Below are 15414 nucleotides of genomic sequence, written 5' to 3'. Positions count from 1 at the left end.
CATATTCTAGAGCAAGTTTTCTGTGCAATTCTTGTCAGCAGAGTATCCTCTGCCATAGTCTCACTACTGTCAGGTATGTTCTATTGCAGTCTCAGCTGTACTTTTCTCCCTCTGTTCTTGTACTTTTAATTGCTCATGATCTGTCATGCCCTAACTCCCCAGAGCCTGGGAATGACTTGGACAATCAATGAAACAATAGTATCATTTGAGGTCAGTTTACCATGACTTGTAACTATTTCCTTTCATAAAATGGTCGATAAACTCTTTTGCTTCTCTGTAGGGAAAAACCCTGACAGCAAACCCAGGTGTTTGAAAAGAAGAAAACATATGATAGTTATAGATAACTAACATCTTTCTTGAGGGTGTATGATAGTTATAGATAACTAACATCTTTCTTGAGGGTGTGTGGCTGCTGGGATGGAGGACTCTGCCCTCCACATAAGCTGGAAGTCCTGCAGTCCAAGTTCAAACTTCAGTTCCTGAGAGCAATGCATTGCTCTTAAAATGATCACCACAGAAGTAAAATATCCAGATATATCAATGTCATATGAAAAATCCATTTCTCTTTCTCCCTCAGTTCACTTTCCAAGTTCTCTCTTGCTAAAGATGCTTCCTTCACACCTGAGGAAGTGTCATCTACCTCAACATCCTGATTGAAATACTGAGGTTAAAGTGGTCACTAACAGCTGCTGTAAAAATGCAGTTTCTTCCTCCTGCATCAGAACCTCTCTGATGTTCCCTTAACAGAAAAGAACAAGTTTTGTCATTATTCCTTATTGCTTATGTCCTGAAATAGCTCTGTATTTCAGGATTTGAAATGCTTCCTATCTCTTATCTCTCCCTACTCAATATATTGTTATTCAGTTCAATAGCTCCTTAAATCTGGTTTTGTGACTCAAATCATTGGTTCTCTTAGTTTTCTTTACATATAGCTTTAGCCAGGGAGGTAAAAGCAGCTCCAGCTGTGTTCTCCCTCTTGGTTGGTTCTCTCCAGGGTTAATGATGTTCTCTACAGATCCAGTTTAACCCAAGCTGTTGTACAGCCTGAGTTACAAAATGGATGCAGAGGATCAGGCAATCATTTTGCTTCTCTCCCTAGAAAACTACAGTAGAAGTGTGACAGCAGAGCCTGAGCCAAGCCCTCCTGCATGGTATCTCTGTTCCCACCTTCATGCTGGAGAGAAGTGCATCTTTTTGTTTGTGGTGTATTATGTTTCCTAACAGGAAATGTTAGGTTGGTTCTTGCAGTCTCTATTGAAAAGGAGTATGCTTTAAATGGTGGAGCTGGTGGTAAGAGGTTTTCTCTGCACTGGTGGTAGAGGTGACCTAGAAATGGTTTCCATGGCAGTGGATGTGCTACGTGCTGCTGATACCTGGCTCAGAGGGGGCCCCAGGTAGCTGTTGGGTTTAAAGTGTAAGTCCATTCAAAGCAACTTTCAAACGACTCTCAAAGCTGGTGACATTCTGGGGTGCCCCTCAGTGCTTTGGCAGATGAGTCAGCCGTGTCTCAGCCCTGGGCAGGATAGATGCTTGTTCATAGCAATTAACAGCCGTGCTGGCTTCCTCTGTCCTCCCCAGCACTGGTCTCTGCTGGTAAGGGCTGCAGTGCTGTTACCAAGGTTAGTTTAAAAACAAAAAAGATCCTTCCATAGGTATTGCATATTTTTTATTTTAAAATCCCTTTTTTATCTAAAGAGTGTGTTTGCATTGGATTGTTTCACCCTCCACAGATTTTCTCTTTTTTTTTTCTTTCCTGTCTTTTGGCCACCTTCCCAGGTAGAAAATCCCTCACAAAATACAGGACCTCCTCCCCTTTGTTGGAGAACTTCTTTTTCTAGTTGTGAAAAAATTCAGTAGGAAATAATCAGCAAAACCAGAACTACCAAATAGGAAAACCTTCAAGCACAGAAATGATCCCTAACTGTCACAGCACAAAGATGCTAACTGGAAGAAGGGGAAGGGGACAAAAGGAAGTTGAGCTGTTCTGGCATGCAGAGGCAATGGCAGAGTTAACTGCCTATGGGAGCTCCACTGAGGATATGCCCGTGTTGCTGAAATGGGCAGTGCCTGGTGGTGTTATCTGCTGGTGGAGGTGAAGGTGGGGAGTGCTGATCCCATCTTCCTGCTTTCCATGGAGAAGGCTGGGTTCAGAAAGGTCTGGTAGCATTCCCAAACTGTGCATATTCAGTCAGTCCAGGTACCTGCCACAGCTGCGGGCCACCGACCTGCTCTAACAGACAGTGCCATGGGGAATGGGCACAGATGTTTCTGCTGGTGTGGTACAGAAGAGCCAGAAGAGTAGAACAGAAACCAAACAGGGACTGAAATTCTGGCCTCTTGAACATGAAGTGTAATTCAGGAAATAATGATGACTTTCAGTTAGATTTCACACTAAGAAACACACTCTATTGCTTTTGTATTTTGTGGAGCTATACATAAAATTATAAGGTAAATAAGATCATGTAAATATTAAAGGATTCAGTGTCTTAAACTCAATGAAATCATAAATCTACGAGAAGCCCTTGGCCTTTTAATGCAATGTGTTGCACACGTGCTGTGAGAGTTTATTGCCATTCTCTCATACCAAGCAATTCTATTTTACACAGCACTGTTGGAAAGCATTCCCTTCTTAACAGTAAGATGGAAACAAAGGCAGGAATTTAAATAGACTTTCATCACTGGGGTGCACCATGTGCAGGGGATTGGTACTGGATGAGCTTTAAGGTGCTTTCAGCCCTTGGGATTCCATGCATCTGTGATGTGTGGTTGTACTTTTTAAATGGAAGGCTTTTGAACGTGCTTTGTCATCTTTCAGTTTTTGTTCAGGCTGTTGTCTCAGTTTTTGTTCAGCTTAGACTTATTACATGTTCCCTATCATGTGAAATAACTGTGCACATCCAAACCTGGATCTGTGCTAGATGTGCAACTGCAGAGCACGTTACTGCGAGGACAGCTCCAGTTGTTCAGAGCAGTTTGTTATACAGCCAACAATGTAGGTAATCACTGCTCCTATATTACTGTTTGACATCTGGTGAAGCTGCTGATGGTACTGATCAGATATTTCAGTTTGCTGCTTGTTTGGTCACAAGTCCAGTACTCAGAGAGGCAATAAAATACAATAAATAAGAATAAAAGGTAGCTGAAACGTGCAGTAATCACCCGACTGAAGCTGGGCCTTTAAGGAAAACTAGAGATTTGGCTTTCCTCCCCAAGACTGCTGTGCACATTCTGAACATGTTCCACACCACAAACCAAACTGTGGAAGTCTACCTGCTTGGGAGGCACAGCTAGAAGTTTCTCAATTGCGCTGATTTAAAATCACATCTTTATGGAGCTCCACATGAAATACATGGCAGCTTCAGCAGCACTGCTGACAGGCTCAGGAGAAAACAGTATGGCAAAAGGGTAGAGGAAAAAAGTCAGTTTTTGGGTCACCAAGGAAGGTCTTTCATAGGACAGTGCTTTGCTTTGCCTCTGGTTTCCAGCAACAATTTGACTTTCTTGATGCATTCTGAATAACAGGTCCTTCTTATAGAAATACTTCAAGTCTGATTTGTTTCATAGTAATTACTCTTTGGAGTTAAAATAATCATCTTTTATTGTTAAAAGGTTAATCAGCACATGCTGATGTATCAAAAATTATTCTGATCTAGGCATTTCTTAGAGAAATAAACATGTTACAGAACTGGAAGCTAACTCAGGAAGATGGGATTTTGCTGCTTCTTATATCAGTTAAATGCTGTTTCTTTATTCACGAGAGCTTCCTATTATCTCAGCTGTTTGCATCTTCCTTAACACCAGTTTAGGTCTGCAGGGACATTTTCCAGTTTGCAGTTCCAGTTCATGCTGCTTGGATAAGCTGCACAGTGCTCACTCAGATGATGTTGCTCCTGCCCCATTTTGGGCACGAGGACAGCAGTTTACTTCATAGCCTAGATATCTCTAGAAATATATTAGAAAGGGAAGTGGAAACTTCGTGGTGAAAAAGGTACTAAAGTATATGATTAGCAGAGGAATTTTAACATACGCATGAGTATGTATCATCCAAATACACATGCAACTGTGTATGTATACATAGAGTGGGTACAGGAAATAATGCCAATTGACATGATGAAAGAATCCTGCAGCACATGAGACTATCCATAATCAGGTGTGTACTGATCATAATGTAGTTCCAGAAGCATCTCTTCTGCTGACTCCACACCCAGGCCATGCTCATTTCATGATGTGCTGGCATTTTCTCTCCCTATGGATGCAGTATTCCTGGTAAAGTCAGAGCGAGCTGCCCAGAACATAAGCTGATGCCTGAGTTTTATTAGAGAATGAACAGAAGCAGGGAACTAACTTCTGCTCCTTTTAATTTGTATCTGTTCCACATTTAATGTATAGTTTTCGTATCATATTAGCATGTAGTTTAGTATATACTAAGTAAAGTATATTATTGTTAGTATTATGTTAGTAATATATTTAATACTAGTACAGTTTTCTTTCTGACAGGGTGAATATTGCACTATGTATGTATGTCCCGTCTAATTTATCTTTATAAAAAATTATATTAAAAATATAGATCTATTCTTACAATCTTCTTCTGTTAAAGCAGAAACCCCAGGTAAAGCACCATAGAAGTCTGTTGTTTGTAAACCACCTTTTTTCTCTCTAAAATTAAATGAAAATATCTGCTGCCAGTTTTTGTTACCACCAATGCTCTAAAATGCCAAGCAGTGTAGCACAGCTTTGGATAGAGGTGTGTGCAAGCAATCCAGTGCATTTTCAATAGAAAGGAATAGATACGTTCTTATTCCGCAGAGTGCATTGTGGTATGGTCCTTATTCCTGTATGAAAATTGTTTTCTTAGGAAAAACTCATACGTGCACAGTTCTGAATTGAATGGTCTTATTTCACTGCTGGTGTTATCTCAGACAAATCATTTCACATCCTCAAAAGACATACAAAGCATCTTTTTAATACCATAACTTCAGCTGAGTCATTTAGGAATTCTGCTGCTTACGTTTCTGTGAACAGAACAGCAAAGGCACCTTGGAAGCAACTTTTGTTTTTACTTTTGTCCCCAGGAAAGATTTTATTGCTGATTAAAAGGTTACATGGCACCATGATTAGGGGCAGTGTTTCACATTAACCGCTCTGCAAGTGGGGCCTCTCTTTGTGTGTCTGCAGCTGCACTGAGGGAGATGAAGTGGGAGAAAAGGGTGGATGTACTGCAAGTGGTGTCTGCTAATGCAACAGCAGCTGTTGCAAAGGGATGTTTTCAACCCTTCTTTCCCCTGAGAGCCTGGGCACAAGGTTGTTCTGTACCTCTGTCAAGAAGGTAGATTTAGCTTTTCATGTCAAATCTAAGACCATTCCCAGGAAAGACTGCTGAGGATTTCTAAAGCAGCTCTATAATTGCAAATACAGAATTCAGCAGAGCAGTAACCAATCTAACTCCAGAGTTCAATAAGGTGAACAGCTGAATCGCCAATAGAGACACACAAACACGTTACACATGAGCCCTTAAAATCTGCACTGCTGGCATCCCCTTGTGTTGGTGTTTCTAATGCAGCCATGTTGTCACGTTTATGTTAAGGAAGTGGTTCACTTGCCAGTGATAACATGGGCTGCCTTTTGCTTTGGAAATGAGCTACAAACTGTGCCCAGCCAGTGTGCAGTCAGGCCTGTACACGTGAACAGGCTCGGTCCGTGTATTTGGAATGGTTTTTATTTGGTTAAGTGGCACAGTTACAGGCCATCACACAAGGATGTGTGTCACAGACAGACATTGCTAGGGGTTCTTCACGGCATGGGACCACTCTGACAATAGCTGAGGCACTGGTGCTCTTCCCAGAAGCAGTCTACCTCCGGTTTCATGGCTGGATTATTCTGTTGCTCTGGTCCATCACTGAGCTCCTCCTCCCTCATGTGCCTTTGAAGGGACCGACGAGGACTGTTGTTCTGGGAGTACTTGGCATGCCGCTCAGCAGGAGATGACCAGCGGGTTAGACAAGGCCTGACGACTCTGTGCCTTCTCCAGAGGCTGGCTTTGTAGGAGTTCACAGCCTGCCAGCTCATGGTAAAGGGTGTCTAGGACTTCAAAGAGGTGGGCTTTTCCTTCCAAAAGAAAATTGCAAACGTTATAATTTGGACAAAGGCAGAAAGTTGCAGTTTATCAATTGTAACACATGCTCTAGTCTTCAAAGGTGCCGTTTCATGTCATTAACATAAAATGTCTAAATTTTGAAAGCAACCAACCAATTCCTGTCCCTATAAAAATGCAGTGAAATGGGGTTCAAGGACTGTTCTCTCTGCTGGCTCTCTTGCTTCATTCACTGAGTTCTCACATACTTGTGTGAACAAAGACTATTTCAGGGCACACTAAAGAGCTGCCAATCCAAGCATCCACCTAGTCCTGTCAAAGAGGAAGATGATGTTTGAATGAAAAGACTTAGGAAAGCTGCTAACGTCATACCAACTGCACAGCCAGCAAATGGAAAGCAGAGAGGATGAGCTGTTTCTGGCAATGGGGAAGCAGAACAGACAGGGAGCTATAAAGGTCACTTCACTATTGGTGTCATTTTAGGAAGCTGAGCTGTGCTGCTGCAGTTACAGAGGTGGGTGTTTTATTTCAGCAGCAGCACTTCTGTGCAGGGTAAGTGGTAGTACCTTCTGGACACTTGTGCTGGGCGTATTAACAGTCTCCTCTCCTCCTCACCAGGAGGAATCTGACCTATGGCTCAGCCAGCAAAGGGCTCTGTCTTTGCCTCCTTTGCTCTCCTTCCTCTGCAGCCATGCCACAACAGCAGAGCTTAGCTCTGGGCTGCCCGTGCCCTGGATTGCTGGACACTGGGCCTTGAAACGGCAAACCCAGAAAGGTTTGTGTGATATTCTCCCTAAATCACTGTCAATAATGTTCTCCAAAATTAAACCCTTAGGTCACATCTAGACTTTTATAATCTTGTCTTTGACTACTGTGTGCCTGATAAAGGCAACTCCACACTGTGTTCTTAGGATTGGTACAGGATGTTCATTTCTTGAAGGTAAGTACAAACACTCTGCTGATAGGAACGAAGTAATCAAATATAAACCTCCAGGCTGGGAGCCCTGTGTGGTTCTTATAAAGCAGCTCTGGCACACCAGAGCATTGCCAAGGGAGAGGAGTTTGTGAGGTTAATTTTCATCTGAGGAACATGCAGGGCTATTATTAGAGGAGTGCAGGTTTCATCCATTTTCCTGACAGAAATATTCTGGTTTGTGTATCTTGTTTGTGTTGCAGCAGAGGGGTTCAACACACAATGGGATAGCAAACCTGATAAATAGGTGCCTTACATACTTGGTCATGTTTTCCACTTTCTCATATCAAGAAATCCCCACAGACATTAGTGGGATACTGAGTTGTGCTCCTAAGGCCGAATTCTAATTAAAATGTGGCTAAAATAAGCCCTAGATGTGTTTCTGTTTCTCATGTGTCACAGACTCTAGTCATCACTTCCTATAGGTAATCTTCTTACGCAGTACTTCTTTCTCCCTAGCCTGTCCCCCAGTATTTGACATGTATTTCTTCCTATTCATCTGTTCGTTATCTATCCAGTGTTTTTCCCCAAGGACACTTTCCATGCCTCTTGGTCTTTACAGGTGAGTTTTCTTACCAGGTTGGGGGTCACGGCAGGATTCCAAAGTGCTCAGCAAGATTTTCCCCAAGGCTCGCTTAGATATGTTCTTTAAAAAACAAGATAGCATTATGGTACAAGTATGTCCTTCACCACTTTAAATGTAGGCAACAAAATCTATGTGCAGTGTATGTGCATTTGAAAGTGAAACCAAAATGGAACTGAAGCCTGATAACGCAAGACCTACTGTTGGCTTCATTATCAAGCATTTTATCTTAGATACTGCTCAAATAACAGCAGTTTGTGGAGGATCCCAGTTCCTTAATATGGCTGTAGAAGGAGAAATAACCGGGATTCAGTGGAGAATACAGAATTTTCCCCAGGGTGTGCCTGAACAAACCTGGATGGTAAGGAGCATAAGCAGGGCATGCCCAACACTCAGTGAGAGGAGCAGATAGGCACTGGGGTGTCATCCTGGAAGGAGTCTTCTCAGCCCCAGCTGTGCCAGGAGTCACTGGGAACCATTCAAGGTGTAAGTCAGGCCCACTGACACAGGGTAGAGATACAGTGAGATGGCAGAGGGATAGGATTGTGAAAGCTACTCAGGATTTGGATGGTCTTTCTCAGAGGCAGTTTTACATTAGGAATCTGTTGGGACACTACATAATGTGTCTGGAAAACAAAGTCTCTTCATCTGTGATGCAGACACTAATACATGCTGAAGCTGGCACACACTTTAACTAGTACTAGAACATCCTCATCTGCAGGGGCAGGTTGTTCTTGTTACAACTTCAGGAACTGAAAACAGATGAAAGCTATTCTGGAAGAAAGATGATGCACCTCCCAGCAGCTGGGCAGTACCGACCTCCCTCACTAACCCTGGTCCTCACCTTCTGCTCGTGTGCCCCAGGGACTGAGGCATAGTGGAAAGCAGTTTGTGGCAGGCTGGGATTACCAATTACCTCTGAACACAGAGTGCAGTTTTAATAGTCATACAATCCCAGCCTCGTTTGTGTTGGAAGGGACCTTAAAGCTCATCCAGCTCCAACCCCCTGCTGTGAGCAGAGACACCTTCCACTAGAGCAGGTTGCTCGAAGTCCCTGTGTCCAACCTGGCCTAAATTCCTGACAGGATGGGCATTTGCCTTGGGACAATCACTGCTTTGAGGTGGATTCTGTTGCAAATGAGATGCTTGGGATATTTAAAACATGAAGGTGAATATACTGGGGAAGTGACACCAAAACTCACAATTTCTAATGAATAACCATTCTTTTACCTGAAGTATATCCCATCAGGGGTTTAAGGGATCCTTGCTAAACTCTACTGGGAATTCTGTAAATTTTCTTGTTCATTGACAGCATCCTTGCCTGTGCTAGTTCTATGGGAGCTGGCAGCATGTGGTGGTGTGATCCCAGCAAGGATGAGCATGAGGTGCTGTTATCACTGAGACAGGGCACATTGTGTGATGGATTATCTCCTAACAGAAATGACTTGCAGTAATACAGCTGACCAGTGAATGACATGTTGAAGTCTTGACACAAAAGGTTATTATGCTTGTTGCCCGTCATAGTCACTACTAGCCTAATCCTTCACTGGATTGGTACTGATGCACATGTCAGACTTGCAATAGGAAAGTAAAGTTTCCATGTGAAGTGCTAAAATAAGTTACCAAATGATGAGATATTGCACTTGTTCCCTAAAGTCATCAGTGGAACATGAGCATACTTCAAACAACAGAAAGTGATCATAGGAAACATTCTCATCTTATACAGGCTGGGCAGTGCTGTGCTGGAAACTGAGGAGAACCCTAGTCATTATGACACAACCAGTTCCTAGCAGTCCAGTGTAGCTGCCAATGCACTCCTTGTCCTGCACATTATCTGGTTTGCCCATCTTTTGGCCAGCACTTACCAGTATCGTTCCCAAGCAGGAGATCTCAAGTTATTTTCTAAAGGACTGGCCGTATACTTCTGGGATGTTATTGCATCAGCTTTGTTAAATCCATGTTTGGATTATTCATTGGGTAAGAAACTTCTTATTAAAAACCCATTATTGACCCATAGGGAGGAGTTTTATCCCTTTAATACTGACTGTCACATTAGGATGCAGTTAATCAAAGGTCCTTTGCTAGAAGGAAGAATAATCTCATATAACCTTTCACATTACTAGCATTTTCCTTTTCCTTGTTTCCTCCAAATTTTTGTTTAGAAGATAATGAGAGCTTGGAGATCTGGAACCATGGAGATCTCTAGGCTTCTTTTGGGAAGCCTGCCATAGGGGTCTAAAAGTGTTCTGCAGTCACGACGCAGTTCCCAGGGCAAACACAGGTACAATGTGTTCTGCTCTACAGGGCTTTGTAATTAACAGAAGGTGTGAACACCCTTTTTAGTTTGGGAAGGACACCATCAAACCCAGTTTTAAGTCTGCACTGCTTTCTTGCCATACCAAGTCTCGAAGTTGCTGAAGCAGCTGTAAAACATCCATGAGCTTTTCCTCCACCAGGGACAGCCTAACTCTCTCCGTCTCCAACATCTGCAGCTCCATCTTCAGCACTTCGGTCTCCTCCACCTTTTGCTGCAGCTCACCTAGCAATGGGCCTTTCATCTGGACAATGATACAGGAAAATAAAAGCACTGGAGCTTTTCCCTTTCTTGCCCACTAACTGCAAAGCTGAGTTCTCCCCCTTAGCTGGTAAATATCAGTTCACACCAGGTTTTCCTGAAGGGAAGTGTGTTTCTTTAACATACTACATGAAGAGTCAGTGGTTCCAGGGATGCATGCTTTGGTCTCCTGTGCAATGGCCATTCATCCAACACTGGATGCAAGGAGATCATTCAGAAATCTCAGATGCTAGCATTGCTATTTCAGTTTTCTGATCTTGTGTATTCCTGTCATCCTCTAGAAAGCATAAGTGATTTGTGTGCCCTCACCAATGTAACCAAATCTTGCCACTCCTACATGTCAGTCTTGCCATACCAAGTATGTATATTCATATCAAGTATATATATTCAGTGAAATAAGAAGGTAAGTAGCAGATTTCTTTTAAGTATTTTGGTTTAAAAAGTATCTTAATTTCTTTTCCCTTAAGATTCTGGTTCTGCAAAATACTGGTGTTCGTGCTTGGTGAAGCATTGGTTTGCAGCCAAGTACAGAAAAGACTCCAGTAAGACTTCTGAACCCTATGGAAATCCTGGGCAGGAGGAGACTCCTCAAACCTGGAGCTCCCAACGCTGCCCTGTTAGTCAGTGCAGGCCTCCCAGGATTTGAAGGTTGCTTTTGTTTCAGTGCAAAATCTAAGTGATAGTTTTGACCCTCAAAGCTGCCACACCATTTACAGACCTCAGTCTCTTTGTCACAAACCCAGGCCTGTGGCTACTAAAAAGAGCCAGGTTTCCCTGGAAAATACGGCACTTAAACGTTAGTTTTGGACCTTTGAGAGCACTGACAGTTTTCAGGTTTATTAATGGAAGTACCTCATTTCTCAGTCAGACTGTGCCCAGCATTCTGAAGTGTTACCATGCCTTGCACTTTGTGGTGGCAAACACAATCTAAATAGATCTATTCATATTACACCAAGTAACAAAATCACGTGGGGTACATGACAGGTTTGCTGGCTCTGTTATCCCTTCTTGTTGTCCTGTTTTATCTTCACTGCAGCTTTAGTGAGAGAAAGAGAGAGAGAGAGAGAACTAAGAGAACTAAGGAGAGAGCTGAACTCAAAAAGCCCTAATACGCACACTATGTAATAGACTTTTTTTTTCTGTTGAAACATCTATCCTAATGAATGGTGGGAAGGAACTTTAATTCCCTAAAACACAGGTGTCAGAGTGAAAACAGAGAACAGTCCCTGATCCACAGCGAGGTCAGTCTGGGTTCTGAGAGTGCTAATAGGAAATCAGCCTGTTGTGTCAGCATTGTGAGCTCCGCCCTGTGAGGCACTCCTGCTCCCTGTGCTATACAACAGCTCCAGAAGTTTGGATCACTATATCTGGTCCATCTGCCAAACAGTGTTTTCAGCAGCCCTGTCTGAACCCTGCTTTTGGAGGAACAGAGGAACATTTTCCTGCATGGAGAGCCAGCTTTGTTACACTGATGTGGCAGCACTCTCACTGACACACAGCAAATACTCCGGAAGCTGGGGGAGGTTTGCAGTGAATGAAATGTGTTTTCCTTAATTACACTGCAGATTGCCTCTGCACTGTAAATACCACCTGACATAGGCAGGTACTACCCATATGGAGTTATGTCTGCCTGTACAGCTGAAGCAGTGTCCGATAAATAACAGAGAGGTAAAAAGGTCATTATTTTTAAGTGTGAAACAGACTTTCCCACTATGCAGTAAGATGGATGCTCATGGAAATTCCTAATGAGTGTCCATCTGTCCTAGGCCTGTACCCTGCCAGCCCTCATCTGCTGCTGTTAGCTGCTGCTTTGCACGTGTCAGCAGAGCTGCAATCCTGGAAGGAGGCATAGGGAGTTCCTGTTTTTGCTGGGGGACTGTGGTCACTGTCCTTGCCCAGGGGCTGTTCCTGCACACCAGGTCTCTATTCACACATACAGCTGTGAATGGAAGTACCACTGTCCCCGTGCAGTGCCTGCTCTGGAGCTCTCCCAGCCCTCTGCTGTTGTGGCCCACTGCTCAGGTTGGACAGACAGCTCAGGCACTGTGCTTAGCCACAGTGGGTCTTGGACCCAGCATTTGTTGCTGCTGCTGTCTCCCGCTTGAGTTTGACTGCTCCTACAAAGCCATTTTGGTTTGCATTTCCTGTGCTATAGTGAGTAAAGCGCTTTCCACAGCAGTTACACCTTGACAGCCACCTTGTCACCAGTAAGGATGCTAGTTTCCCAATACCTTTGTTTTGTTTATACATATGGGTATGCATTTCCTGTCATCTTATTGTGCTTGAAGACAGCAGCTTGGTGTGCCGTTAAACCAGTCTCCCAAATTGATTTCCCTAGCTAGGTTACATCTAGCACCTCTGGTTAGGTTGACATTGACAATAAGATAATGATGCAGGTGAAGCATAAGCTATTTTTAAAAGCAAAAGACTGAGGAGGGATTATCAGTAGCTAAGACATAGGACTCAGAGGAGTGGGATTTGTTCTTAGCTCTGTCAAGGCTCTTCATCAAAGCCAGGATCTGGATCTGTGCCTTGTTTGTAAGATGGAAACAACACCTTGCCAAACACCAGTTTTGAGAAGGCAGCAGCTGCTATCCAGCCCTCCTATGAAAGAGACAGAATGCCATCGGGAAAACCTGAGCTCTGGAGCAGTGTGTCCAAATACATTCAGGACACTGAAAAATTAATATCCTTAAGGAATGTAAGAGAAAATTATCCTATTGTGTTTTCCACATAAAACACATATTAGAGCCACATTTACAAGCAATGAACCTGAAAAACATTCTCAAAATGATAAGAAAAGGGTAACAGAAGGGTGAACTGTGCCGTGCTTTTAACTAATTTCACCCTCAAAGGCCTGGAGGATGGCAAAGAGAGCACCAGTTTTCAAGAGAGGCTTCAGAGATGATCTGAGGAACAGCAAATCCCTGAGAGACTCAGTAATTCTGTCAGGCACATTGGTAGGAACCGTAATGGTGGAGGGACTTGGTGAATACACAGATGAGCATTGTGAAGAATCTGTTAGATTTCCTTGAAAGGATCTATGAATCTGTGTGAATGGTGTTAATTTAGTTGATTGACAGAATGAATTTTGAATCTGCAGAAAGCTTTTCACAGGATTCATCACCAGGGACTCAAAAACCCCTAATGCTGATCCCACCAGGGTCTCACAGCCGGTCACAAACTGGAGAAGAGCACAGCATGACAGACCAGGACTGAAGGAAGCACAAGGCAGGGAGACAGCCCTGGGAGTCCCACATGGAGCTTCCCTGAGCTTTCAGCACACTCAGAAACGATATTTAAAGAGTGAATATCGACAGTTTTAAGTTTGCTCTCAATACAGTTTTGGGGGGTAATCAAAACTAAAGCTGCCTGGGAGGAATGACAGCAGGAGCTCATGATATTGCAGTAAATGATCAGGTGAAATTCAGTGTCAGTAATGCAAAGTCAGATATGTAGGAAGGGTCCACAAAGTTGTACACATGCAGCAATGATGACTGCCACACAGAAGGCGATGTGGAAGAGCTGTCACCTCCTGAACATAGCTCAGCAGTCAGCAGAGGTCAGAACATACCTACTAGGAGCTATGGGGGAAGGAACTAGGCACAAAACAGCAACTATGCTTATTGCCATGGAGGGCTTGCATTTCAATACTAATCATGTTTCAGTTCTTCTAGTTCAAAAAGGGTAATAGAGCTTAAAAAGGACATGGAACAATAAGGCAGAATCATAGAAATAAGGAATGGTTTCTGTGCTAAGAGAGCTGAGGAAGGCTAGGAATGGTTGTAACTAAGACAGCATTTCTCACAATTAAAGTCTGTAAAATTATGAGGGAAAGATAATTTGCTGATTGCCAAGCACAAAACTGAGGTGACAGTGGATGATCAGGCAGCAGATTTAAAGCTGACAAAATCAAATCCTCAAAACCTGTTCCTTTTTAACTAGTATGTGGGAGTCCTTGCCCCAAGATACTAAAAGCATTGCTAGCTTTGGAGAAAGGAAAGGTAAATTCATGGTGAATAGCTCCAAGACTGGCCATTAACCATGATACTCCAGGCATGATCCAGTTCAAGCTATATCTGTCCCTAGTGTATTGGGAACCAGGTGCACAACACCAAGAAGAAAACCCTCTGTACTGTTTCTCACTGCTCTTCTCTTAGCAACTGCTGCTTGTGGGTCAGTGTATGATATTTGACTCTGGATGGCAGGTCATAAACTACCTGTGTTTGTAATGAAGCTGGCAGTTTGCATGCAGGCTGTCATAGAAAGTAACTGGCATTTCTTTGCAACACTGCACTTGGCAGCGGGTTGCTCCTGTTTGCTCCATCCTATCCCCAGGTCCTGACTCCTGCAGCACCTGCCTTCAGTGAGAACCATTTTTAACTGCTCTCATGTTGGAAAGCAGAGCTCTGCAGACATGGCTGATCTTAGAACTCTTTCAGCCCTGATTTTACAGCTCTGAGACTGAAGCAGTTATTATTTAGTATCTGAGAGTGTTGCCCTTCACTTGCCTGCTGGGGCTGATACTTGTTAAGTTTGTTGTCATTTGTCCAGTTGTCAACACTGAACAGTTCCAAATAGAAATATATAGAGCAATGGATAAGGTAGTTTGTCAGGTCATCAGAGGAAGTGTTCTTGGTGGCTATTTATTAAGCCAATGTATTTATTTGCAAGTTAGATGACAGAGAGCATTTCTCAGTCTTCCAGTTTGCTCTGCGTTGGTTACAGGCACAGTCGCCTTTTGGAAAGGATTTACTTACTGCTTCTCTGCCTGTTTTCTAGTATCACAAATCCCAAACTGTAACTGCACACAAGATATAAATAAGAGGGTTTAAGAATAAATTTCTAACAATGGGTTCAAAATGATTCATCCTACTGCTTTTACATTCATGTTGCAGTGAGTTGGCACTGTGACTTATTCACCTCCCTGCCTGTCTTCAAAGCAGGAGCAACAGATCCTTGGACTTTTGTATTAATCTACTGTTAATGGTACTTCTCTGAACAAGGTGCACAAAACTAATATCTATCAGCAGAGACTAAAAAGAAGGCAATGAGATACTGCAGAAGGAATGGAGAAAAAAGGGAAAGAAGAAAACTGGCACTACCTACAGGAAAGTGGTTAGGAAGAATAACTGTAAGTTTTTATGTGTGGTGATGTTAAGCAGTGCACAAGGAAGCTTTGTGTTGCTCCA

At 43.1% G+C, this 15414-nt stretch overlaps 1 protein-coding gene across 3 annotated transcripts in view; it reads right to left on the bottom strand.

The window, feature by feature from the left end:
• Positions 1–5698: 5698 nt before the first annotated feature.
• Positions 5699–15414, bottom strand: part of EFCC1 (EF-hand and coiled-coil domain containing 1) — a 51525-nt gene continuing 41809 nt past the window's right edge. The window contains exons 6-8 of one of the 3 annotated variants that reach the window (XM_034066451.1): positions 10047–10205; positions 7641–7710; positions 5699–6105 (exon numbers count right to left, since the gene is read on the bottom strand). In XM_034066451.1, the coding sequence (XP_033922342.1) occupies positions 5972–6105; positions 7641–7710; positions 10047–10205 (363 nt within the window). In that variant the 3' untranslated portion in view covers positions 5699–5971. The remainder of the gene's footprint in view (positions 6106–7640; positions 7711–10046; positions 10206–15414) is intronic. The other 2 variants (XM_034066452.1, XM_034066453.1) reach the window with 2 other exon arrangements.

The sequence above is a fragment of the Melopsittacus undulatus genome, chromosome 9, assembly GCF_012275295.1.
Source record: "Melopsittacus undulatus isolate bMelUnd1 chromosome 9, bMelUnd1.mat.Z, whole genome shotgun sequence".
NCBI lineage: Eukaryota > Metazoa > Chordata > Aves > Psittaciformes > Psittaculidae > Melopsittacus > Melopsittacus undulatus.
The sequence above is the reverse complement of the archived record's forward strand: the minus strand, read 5'-3'. Positions and strand labels throughout refer to the sequence as shown.